This window comes from Homalodisca vitripennis, chromosome 2 (assembly GCF_021130785.1).
Source record: "Homalodisca vitripennis isolate AUS2020 chromosome 2, UT_GWSS_2.1, whole genome shotgun sequence".
In the NCBI taxonomy this organism is placed as follows: domain Eukaryota; kingdom Metazoa; phylum Arthropoda; class Insecta; order Hemiptera; family Cicadellidae; genus Homalodisca; species Homalodisca vitripennis.
In genome coordinates, this window is record NC_060208.1 from 144,994,229 (window position 1) to 145,005,756 (window position 11,528).

At 31.0% G+C, this 11,528-nt stretch overlaps 1 protein-coding gene across 2 annotated transcripts; it reads right to left on the reverse strand.

The window, feature by feature from the left end:
- Nucleotides 1–334: 334 nt before the first annotated feature.
- LOC124354843 (probable serine/threonine-protein kinase fhkB) lies at nucleotides 335–7,243 on the reverse strand. Of its 2 annotated transcripts, none has more exons than XM_046805598.1 (2): nucleotides 7,147–7,243; nucleotides 335–2,411 (listed from the first exon to the last, which is right to left on the reverse strand). In XM_046805598.1, exons 1-2 carry the CDS (start codon nucleotides 7,168–7,170, stop codon nucleotides 1,743–1,745), a joined length of 693 nt encoding a protein of 230 aa, XP_046661554.1. In that variant the 5' UTR covers nucleotides 7,171–7,243; the 3' UTR covers nucleotides 335–1,742. The 2 variants fall into 2 exon arrangements, with proteins under 2 accessions (XP_046661554.1, XP_046661555.1); XM_046805599.1 differs by lacking the exon at nucleotides 7,147–7,243 and adding an exon at nucleotides 3,097–3,163.
- Between the last annotated feature and the right edge of the window lie 4,285 nt (nucleotides 7,244–11,528).

Genomic DNA, 11,528 nt, shown 5'->3' on the forward strand with positions numbered 1-11,528 from the left:
ATTTCATCGGCAGTTTGAGTCAGTTGCGATAACATGTCTGTTGCAGTTCAGTGAATCGATACATGCAATGGACACATTTGCAGAGCATTACTCCTTCGGGGGCATAAAATAAGCCCTAATTATCAATCTTTTGTAACAGGACCACTTTATGCATAAGGTATAAATCTTAAAAACTGGATTTTATAGTAAAAAATCACCAAAATCATTGTTATTACGTTTGTTGCAATAGGTGGTTAAGGTGTTTGTAATAGCCGAATCTGCTAGAAAGCAATGATAAGGAGATTTGCCTAAATCAGGAATATGGAAATAAATAATTATTCGTGTGCACAAAGAGTAATACAAAACACATATTTAATTTACAATTGCAAGATATAAGAACACATCAAGTTCACATTCAAATCTTTTAAAATTGTATATTATTTTTAATTTTATGCTAATATTGGCAAACCATATCATTTTTAATCAAAGTAATTTCTTAGCAAATCATTGCAGATCTTACCAGCACATCACTAAATGATAACAGACATGCCTTTTTATTCTAAAGTACTTATTTATTAAACTTCTGAAATATTTCTATAACGAGGATATTTTTGGTAAGGACATGTTTTCTTTCTTTTAATATATTTACGATTTAATAAGGACGGAAAGTACTTTTATATAGAATAAGAATAAGGGGAAACCTTAAATATCCGATTTTATAAAAAGGTTGCTCACCAAAAAATCTTTGGGCATTTAAATGTGAGAATGGTCATGAATAAGTAAAGAGTAAAATTTTGACGAAAGATATCGGCATCAGCCTTGTTGGTGTAAGTACTATTGTCATATCAAAATTAAGTGATGTACAACTTAAAAAGTGTAAAGGGTGTAAATTTATTTTCCTAAACACCTTATCTTCCTCAAATCTCTTCAGTTTATGAAGTTAATGCTTGTTAACCTATGATGCTACTCTTCATAGTGCGCCATAGATGGTAGGAAGAGTAGGTGAAATATAATTATATTTACACACATATTAAAAATTGTTCAATATTGTGTCATAATGAAGAAAGATTCTTGACAAATATTAGTTTAATCACGAGTAATTTGATAACAATAAGTGCGCATAGTTCCATACCTGAGCAAATTTGCTTTAAGTATTTGTAAGTATCTACGTAAATCAAAGATTTCACCGAAAGTATAAAAGAACTCAGTCGAGACAGTCAAAATAGTGTCAAATTATATATAAAATATGTTAGGTATGAATAATATAACTGAAACGTTTAAGCTATGTGATCTTATAGAATTGTTTGACAAGACTTGTACTTTATTGTATTTCCACCCAACACCAAAAACCTCTTAGATTTACAAAAAAGTTATTTCAATTCGAACTAAATGCTCTTATTGGATTTATATAATAGTGGTTTCATCTAAAAAATTACAAAATAAGCACACATAAAGGGAGGGAGAAGTCTGTTGTCAGTGTAACGGACCAACGTTACTTTCTGCTAGATTCTTATACTTTAAATTGTACTCTTGCTATATTTTATCAGGCCAGACACAGAAATATGTTGCTCGAAAACAATATGTTTAAAAAAGCAAGGTTATTTCATAACATTTATTTATTTTAACCTATGATACAAAGAAAAATCTTGCACATAACTTTGATAACACATGGTTTATATTTTCGAATATATTAGACTCTAACCAACAATAATTATACTATTATTATAATTTGTTATACTTTTATAAAGTTCCTTAACAATTAACTAATATCTATTGGAAGCACCATATAGATAAAACAGGTTTCTACTTTCAGTGTGGTTTTTATTACTGTCGTGATTCTGGTTGCCATCACCTTCACCACTGTCAGTACTGTTTCCATGTTGACTGCCTTGGTTGTGATCATTATTTTCTTGGTTATTGTTATTATTATCGTGATCTTCATTGTGATTATGATCAGTGTGGTTTCCATGATTATCTCCTTCGCTATGACTTTCGCCATTACTTTCATGCTCGTGGTTATCTTCTTCCTCATGACTACTGTGGTTTTCATTATCAGCATTATTTTCATTATTATCTTCCCCGTGGTGATCATGGTTATTTTCATCTTCGTGGTTACCAAGATCTGGATTTTCTTCTATCACGTGATTTTCGCTATTATTATCGTGTTCGTTTTCATCCTTTCCTTGATTTTCACCATTATTTTGAACTTCATTATTATGCTCATGGCTGTTCTCATTATTCCCGTGGTTATCATCATTATCCTCATGGTTATTTTCATTATTCCCTTGGTTGCCTTCATTACCGTCGTCGTTGTCGTTTTGTTTGTCGTTGTTTACCTTAAAGAGGCCGGAGTCACTGTAATCGTAGCTGTCACTACTTCTAATTGGATCACTCCAAGAGGTGGACAGAGATCTCCCAAGAAGGCAGCTCCCCTAAAATTAAAATAAAAGATTAATTGATTAACTGTAACGTATTGTAACTATTTTGTATTAAAGAAATTACGTACATAAACTCATTCCATGAGTTTAGAGTACTAATTAACTTGTAATGCATAAACTGTTGATAGGTTTTCTGGGAATTATGTTGATTATTATTTTTCAGTTTACCACAAAAATAAGTTTGGCATGATATGAAAGTTCATAGTTTTGATTTCACAAAATAAACAAACTTTTAATTACATCTCCAATTATCATCACTATTATTTTGTTTACAGTATTGTTTGGTATTTTACTTCATGATCCAAATGTATAGTGTAGTTGTAAATATATAAGCAATGAATTTATTGAGAGTGATCAAGAAATTGCAGGGTTGGCTGAGCGTAGATTGAGATTTTGATGCGCACAAGAACATAATATAGAAGCGTAGTCAGCGTAATCGATTATGTGACCTTGGTCGACGCGCCGGCCACAGGAAACGTATTTGAGCTTGCCACTTTGCTCTGATATCGTTTATAAGGTTGTTGACCTTATTTATACAATACAAGTAGGTTTTACCGATGAGTTGTTATTACACTATTACATCTCAAGAATACCAACTGGGATATAACTTACTAAGTACAAAACTAATTTATTATTGATAATTTCAAAAATTATTAAAACAATGACCAACAACATGTACCTTCTGCCACATCTAGTATGAATGTTACATCATAGTATAATATACATATTCAAGTCAAGTCATCTGTGAACAAAACAACGATTACATAAACACAACACTGGTCGTTTGTTGTCGAATAATAAGAAAGGAATGATTCATTGCGCTGTTGACCAAATGAACATATACTAAGTAAATGGTTGATAGGACTTTAACTCTAGGAATTATCTTTGGAGTCCTCAGAAATAAGTAAGTGAAAAATGTTGTGCCATATATGTCCAGGACTAGTTGAAATTTTACATAAAAGATAAAGAGGTCATTGAAATAAAATAATAATAACACGAACTTATGACATAAAGTATGATAAATTGATCCATTTACTGAAATAGAGAGCAGAGAGTAAGCTCGAAGAGGATTTTTGGAAACCTCTTGTTTGGCTGAGATATATAGGTGATATTTTCATGATCTGGGAACATAGTAAAACTTTAATGGAAACTTTTCTAAAACAACTAAATTTATTTTCATTTTTTAAATTGACATGGAATTCTTCTAATAAAACTGTAAATTTTTTTGTACTTAGGCATTTTTACACAACACGGCTATCTAAAAACTAAAATTTATGTAAAGGAAACTAATACCATGCACTACCTACACTATAATAGTTGCCATCCTGTTCACATTAAAAAGTCCACTCCAAAAACACTATAATTCCGAGCAAAACATTTATGTTCAAACAACTCCGATTACCATCATTATATTGAAATATTATCTAAAGTATTTAGTGCCAGGAACTACCCTACCAAGATGATTAGAAATCAAATTCACAAGTATAAAAGAAATAACCACAGCAGCAGCAACAAGAAAGATTATACAGATGATCCTATATTTATTACGCAATATTTCCCGGGGCTACATAAAACTAACAATATATTAAAAACGGCCTACAACATTTTAGAATTATCTCCCTTGACAAACAGTTTGTTTAAAAACCCCCTACAATTATTTTTTTAGTAAAGCCCCTAATCTGAAGAACCTTCTGGTAAGACTTAAATTATTGCCTCACCAAATTCCAAATTCATATAATAAAAAGCTTTTTGGTTGTTATTCTTGCGAAGACAAGCGTTGTGCTACGTGGAAAATTCTAAATTCTTCTAAAACCTTTATAAGTAGCACAACTAATAAAACATATAAAATTTCAAACAACATTAACTGTAAATCAAAGAATGTAATCTATCAGTTGTCATGCAAATTTTGTCCCAAGTAGGTTTAACGACAAATCCCTTACATATTAGGATGAATAACCATCGGTCTTTATCTAACAGAAAAGACGACAAATTGGTTTCACAACATGTATTGGCTCATAGCGATGTATTTAATAATTGTTATACATTAAAAGGGATTTGTAAAGTAGCTGAAGATTCTTCCAAAATTCATGTAGAAAAATTAGAACAATCGTATGAATTGTTAATATTTAATTTAATTTAAATTTGAAGCTGTTGGAATGCCTTTGTTATAATTGTAAATCTTAATTTTAATATAAAGCCACTTCCCAACATTTCTTATAATATACCAAGGAGTTTAAAAATTGCACTATAAATTTATATTACAACATTTCACCTGATACTAAAAATTCATTATATGTTTACTTTTATTCTTTGCTTGTATACATATTTTCATCCTTTTTGAGAACGACATTAGAAATATTAAAGGATTATATGAAGTCTTTTTATTTTATTGTTTATATATATATATATATATATATATATATATATATATATATATATATAAATGCAATAAAGAATTTGTTTTGTTCCGTAAATCAACATGCCACAATCGCTAAACAATTTGCTTTAATATGCAATAATTGAATACTAATTGAACCTTCCATTAATCTATTAGATTATTTGGGTTTCCCATCCTTCAGTTTTCCTCCAGCAGTTGGTGAGAAAAGTCTCACGAAGCAGAATTTTCCTGTACCGATCATTCTTTTAATAGTATTAGGCAACCTAAAGTGAGATTCAATAATACTGCATTCAGGATTGGTTGTAAGAATTGCAAGAATGCACAAATGTTTTAAAATTTTGAGTCATTGTATAATAGGTATAATCTTGGTCTATTGATAATGGAAGTTATGACCTAAAAAGAGGTTCAAATTTAAGTATTGTGCAAAAATTTAACTTTGTATTGAATCAGTCTATCTCCCTTCGTCCAATTTCGATTGATAGATCGTTGAACGAATCGGCAAGAAACTTCATAAAGCTAAACAATTTTGACGTCAATACTATTATATAAAAGTACAAAGGTACAAAGGTGTCTGTCTATACATGTGAGTGCATGTTACTCAATCACGTACTCCTACTGGACCGAATGTATTAAAATTTTACTTGGAAATTCATAGTACCCTGTGTTAACACATAGACCTATTACAATTTTGAAAATTTCTCCGATTTGCACCCCACTAGTCTTTAAAACTCCCTAACACTCAACTATACATTATATTTGTGGATGTAGCTTAATTAGCAGATAGTAAATGTGTTATTATTAACCTGTCAAAGCGGAGAATAAAAAAGGGTACACATTTAAAAAGGTAAATGTTTGCTGTTATTCACCTGTCAGTTACACTTTACAAATGCCATGTTACGTGCCGAAGATTTTATTTTGTTACAATTTTTGTCGAGATTCTAAACAACTGCAGTAAAATAGCATTAATTATTACATCATATGTGTGTTAAATAAAAATATTTTAATCCCCCTTCTCGACTTAGGATTTGTCCACACTGGCCTAAAATAGTTAGTTGTTACTTAAATATTTGGAATATTCTATAAAATATCGTGAACACTGTAAACAAATTTCAAAAACTTATAGAGTTACTTATAAAAACAATTTCACTCTTCGACTTCAGGACCTCATCTTTAAACTTAAAGCTAAAGTGGATCGAGAGGTTGTAGTGTCTCAGTGACCATCACTTATTTCAGAATTGATTGGAATGCCTTTAAAAAAGAATATTCTGACGGTGTTCCATTATTTGCAAAATTAAATTGCGTGCGAAGCCACGGGTAGCTGCTAGCATAAAAACTGAACTGTTCAGGTGTTTAACTCTTTAACAGAAAAACTTTAATTACATTTTATTTATTAAATAATTAATTATTTAATCAGTTCCGGTGTATCTATAACCCTAAATATCTCATATCAAATATTTCTGAATTCTTCGATAAACTTATGATTTCCGGGAATTGTATCTATGCAATTGTTTAGGTTAATAGGTACCCATAGTCGTTACTTTTTCATGAGTGGCCGCTAATCTTTCAATCTTATTCTGTCTATCCTCATGGTCCACTGGCCTATGCGAGGTTTTTATCAAACAGAAATAAATACAGAATCTGAACCTATGCTATCTAAAACTCGGGCTCAAAATCTATCGTCATAGAGCACACGGCCATTTGCACTCACAATATATGAGCAGAGGTATATGTGAGGGAGGTAGCATGGTCCAATACAACTATGGTAATTTATAAAATACTTTAAACGTTTGAGCTTAATACCATGAAGTTTTATATTTGTTTTGCGGACACAACCTAATCTTATTATGTAACATATTTTGTAAACAAATTAAAACAAGTGTACTTAATAAATTTAGTAAGTAAACTACCATTAGTTTTAATGTGAATTATTAATTATTCAGTTTACAGAACGCTCAGTAGTATGCTTTGAAGAATTTTTTGCAAAAATAAAGGCATTTAAAACCCTATGGAGCTATAACAAGATAAAAACGTCAAATCAAGGTAGAGGTTTATTAAGAGTTTTAAACCGAATAAAAGGTCAAATTATGAAGTTTCATAATATTCATAATCGTAATATATTCGATAGTAGAGCTCTCCTATTCCTAAAGAAAAATGTTTTTTATTTAAAGTGGTTTGATCAAAATGTATCCGGAAAAAACATACATATGTTATTTTTAGAAACATTGGTTCCATGCATTTTAGATATTATAGTACATGGAATACAAAGTAAATGTTAGTATTTCTCAATATTAGATATAACAGATATGGTATTAAATGTTCTAAGAGACTTACCAGTATTAGTAGTGTTAGTGACATAGTTTACTGTGGGATTAGTAGTTTTCAGCCCTATCTTAATAAATAGGTTGAGACTTAACACTTACGATAAGTAAATTTATATCTCTTACATCCTGTTGTTAGAAAACTATAAAGATCTCTTGCTAATAAGATAACAGCAATTTTCATTTTATAGCTGTTTAACAGGGATAGTTACCAATTTACTAAAACTAGCAGGTTTAGAGCTCTTTATCTAAACAAGTAACTACCTGGTTGGCAATAATAATGACGACGTAATCTTAGCAAATTACCAATTAGACGAGATATTTCTAAAACATTGTTAGAAAACACACAGACATGTCTGTGAGACAAGGCAGAACTGCTATTCCTTTCAATATACGTTTTAAGCACTTATAAGTAGTTTTGTCTTAAAAGAATAAATAAGCTCAAAATTGAACGTTTATTTTTGTAAGAATGTTGACTATTTTTATGTTTGAACGTTGACTAATGTAAAGACAACAAATAAAACAATCTTTTGTATATTTAATATATTTCAGTAATCTATCCATGAGGATTTACTTTTACCTTTCTTACTGCATTTTTGGAAAACCGACACAAAATTCCGTAGATATAATGGATGATGGTTAGAAGGTTGAAGTATGTACCAGGTAAAATACTATTGGTACACATTTATGACATAATATTAGCAACCATATTAAATCCATATCACCTTTGATATATGCTTTTTGGATTGCATCCTTGTCCTAATACAGGCGGACAACTATAAGCGTTAAAGTTTATTTATGTACAATTAAATAATGAGAAGAATACGAGATACGCTTTGTTAACCCTATGCATTAGCTTAGGTAAGCAACCATAGAACATATGTATATCTATTAGTTCGTTTTAAACAGTTCCAAAAACAACATTATAAAAGATTATATCAGTACAGTAATTGAGCAGAGAATGGAAGCAGCAATTAAGATAGAATGAATTCATTGATTTTACAAACCGTACACAGATAGGCGTCTACTCAGGAGGGTGCTTTGAGCGCTGAAGCACCCCTTGACAATTAATGCAATCTTTAAAAAAACAAGTTTAAAATGAAAATAATGTTCTAATTTGTATGAATCACATTGCGATTATGAATTATGATGCGTATAACTAATCTAGTACTGCAGTCCATTTACATAAAGAACGGCCAACACGTGTGACTAACTACATTACGTAGCTTAATGCGATTACAGGCAAGCGTTGAGAGTCAACCTTGAACTAGATGCGCAGTAGTCTCCATGCAGTTCATCTAGCACAAAACTGGAAGTAAACAGGAACTTTTATTGACTTCAGTGTTTTCTTTTTAGTACGCTTGCTTTTAGGGGGACGAATAATTCAAACGTGAACGAACTGATATAATGCCGACCGGAAATTGTAGGAGCAAAGAGCCCAGCCATATTATCATTATTTGGATCTTTCCGGGTTTCATTTATGCTCTGATGCATAATTTTCTCCAAAAATAGAATCCTCGAACGTAAAAGTAAACAATATTAAATCTAACTTCAGCAACATTTTTCTTAATAGCACTTCGTATGGTGTATTAAATTCGTATTAAGTTCTGGTTCGAGATTCCTTTAAATCGTTTACATTCGAATCCATGTGTACCTAGAAGGATGCTTGTGCCGAGCCGGCTAATACATGGCTCATGTTATATAGAGTTGCCACCCAGATCCTGTGGGTCGTTTCAAACGTCGTGATGATGGAGCTGTTTTCGTTAAATGCCTATGGTAACAGTGCATATTTTTGACAATGAAGAACAATATTATATGCCCCATATGACCTCGAAAGGACTACTTGTGTGCTATGATTTTCTGTGTATGAGTGGTTTGCGCATTGCGGAAATGACAAATATCGTGCCGGTTATTTATTGGTTCTCTCTCAGCGTACTGTGCTGATACCAATACTATCGTGATATTTAGTTTTGTAATCGTGTACGATCACTTGCTGCAGGATTTGGTTGACTCTGATCTTGGAAATGTTGGCGAGTTTATGCCTAATTTTTCTACTGCTTAGAGGAGTTACGACTGGCTTTATCAGATAGAGCTGTAGGACTTTAATTCATGGAATAAATTAACTATTGAGCCATCAGCGGCTTAGCGGCCCTGGTCTACCTTCACCATCCCTAGTGAGTTAAACAGGGGACAGTGTTATATCTGCTACTGCCCAGCCTATTATTTCTGTTTTCTCCTCTTTGTACTCGGTTTATACTGTTTTACTCACGCATGTGTCCAATTATGTTGTTGGCAATAAAAATAACTTGGGTAATCGTATGTGTTTCACAAATGACTAACTTACGTACAGCATCAATAAAAGTACGTAGAAATGAAAGTGCAAAGGACATAATGGAAATTACGGTGTTGACACATGTATTGTAGACAGCTGTGTATTGTATGGTCTCTACGGCAAGCTGGTCAAGGGCACGGGGAATTCCTAAGACCAGACAGGCAAGGTTGTAATGTAAATCTGGATAATCAGGTTTATTCTATCAGTAAGCTTTCATTAGAGTTCTATTTTTTATTCAATGCCCTGTGAATTGTACAAGGACAATATTTTTGGTGATTGGGATTGGTAAGCTGGTTTATTGTCTTCAGAGAATTCTTCAAATTCAGAGGTTAGCCAATAAGTAGACTACTACAACTGTAAAATTTCTGAAGATTATACAACGATTAAAGCGACATATACTGTACTAATAATCCGGTAAATAAAACATATTTTATTATTACTCAACAAACTTTCAAATATTATAAGCTTATATATCGTAGGTTCAACTTTAATGGTATCTTATAAGCTTATATATCGTAGGTTAAACTTTAATGGTATAGCTGACAACAATTTTCAGATAGTTTTTTTAGTAAAATATCTGAGCAGATGAAATTAAAGTACTTTTAATTACTAGTCTGGAAAGTAGGGCGAAATCTAGTATTTTATATTTATATATATATATATATATATATATAAAATATATATATATATATATATAAATAATAATATATATATATTTATAATCTATTTTAGTGTAAAGATCAGATGTTAGAATATTTGAATGTGAAAAAAAAAAAATAAATCTTAAACTGTTTATACAAGGAAAAAGATGTTTACATAGGAAATAAATGGTTCACATAGAGAATCACTGGAGTACATAGGGAATGAATGGTTTAATGGTGAGTAATATTTGGCACAGGAAGAATCAACTAACTTAGCTACGTAGGAAAAGACGACTTTCCCAGATCTCAGCTGATTTGGAAAGTAGTTCATTACCTTATAGAGTGATGAAAATATCTCTGTCAGAGGAGTGGAGCGCGCTCCTATGATTTTAACATCCTACAGTACAGGCAATACGAGGCACGAAGAAGCTATAAGATGAGGAACGATTCTTTTTTAACTCTATAAAGATAATGCCATTAGTGCCATTATTCTTCTGTACTCATGTATCAATTTGTACTCCACTGTTCTCTATAGTAAAATCAATATTTTTTCAAATGAGTATTGTTCTCAGTGAAATATACTGTTTCCTATTTTAACAAATAAAATGTAGTCTAGATCCTACAGTTTAATAGCTTTTTAGCTTAAACTATCTAATGAGACATCTCAGAATATGTAATGGATTATGATGTGTATTTGATCTCTGTAACACGATGTTGATCACCAATAATTGGAAAATCTTTGGATATAATAATTTTATAGGGAATAAGGATATCATAATTCAAAATAATCATTATGCATAGGAATTATTGTACTATAGTAAAAATAAAGTGCATAATTGACATCTATAAGTACAAGAGCTTCCAGAACAGACTTCAATGTGATGGTATTGATTGGAGAGATTTGGATTTTTCGAATATCTATAACAGACCTGGTGAATACAACTATTTCGACACCCAGTTTATGGCCTTTAGTGACTAGTATTTAGAGCTTATAAATATTGACAAATCTAATGTACTAAGATGTAAAGGAATCGGATGATTCAAATCTATTGTATGTTGGGTTATGGTTTTTGTATAAAAACTAATTATTTATTCACAGCTATTTAGGATATCTTTGTTGGAAACAAGATAAAATATCTTTTTTATTGATTTCACAAGGTATTTATTGCCGATATTTTCCTTGGTACTTTTGCTATCTTGTTATAAGGGCCTCAAAACATTGAATGCTATTTTTTATATAATGAAAAATTGTATATAGATGAAAAACGAATGAAAAAAATGTACTTGTGTTATAACGGTATTTTACTAAAACATTAAATTTTCTTCAATTATTCATAGCAGATTTTTATTCCTTTAAATCACAATTCATTACAAAACGTTAGTCCACTCCCTCTAGTTACAATTCAAACATTATATGTAAAA

Coding starts and splice junctions, on each gene's coding strand:
- LOC124354843 (XM_046805598.1), bottom strand. CDS start 7,170: ATGTCACTAACACTACTAATACTG. Junction 2,412..7,146: donor CACTAACACTACTAATACTG/GTAAGTCTCTTA, acceptor TTTTAATTTTAG/GGGAGCTGCCTTCTTGGGAG.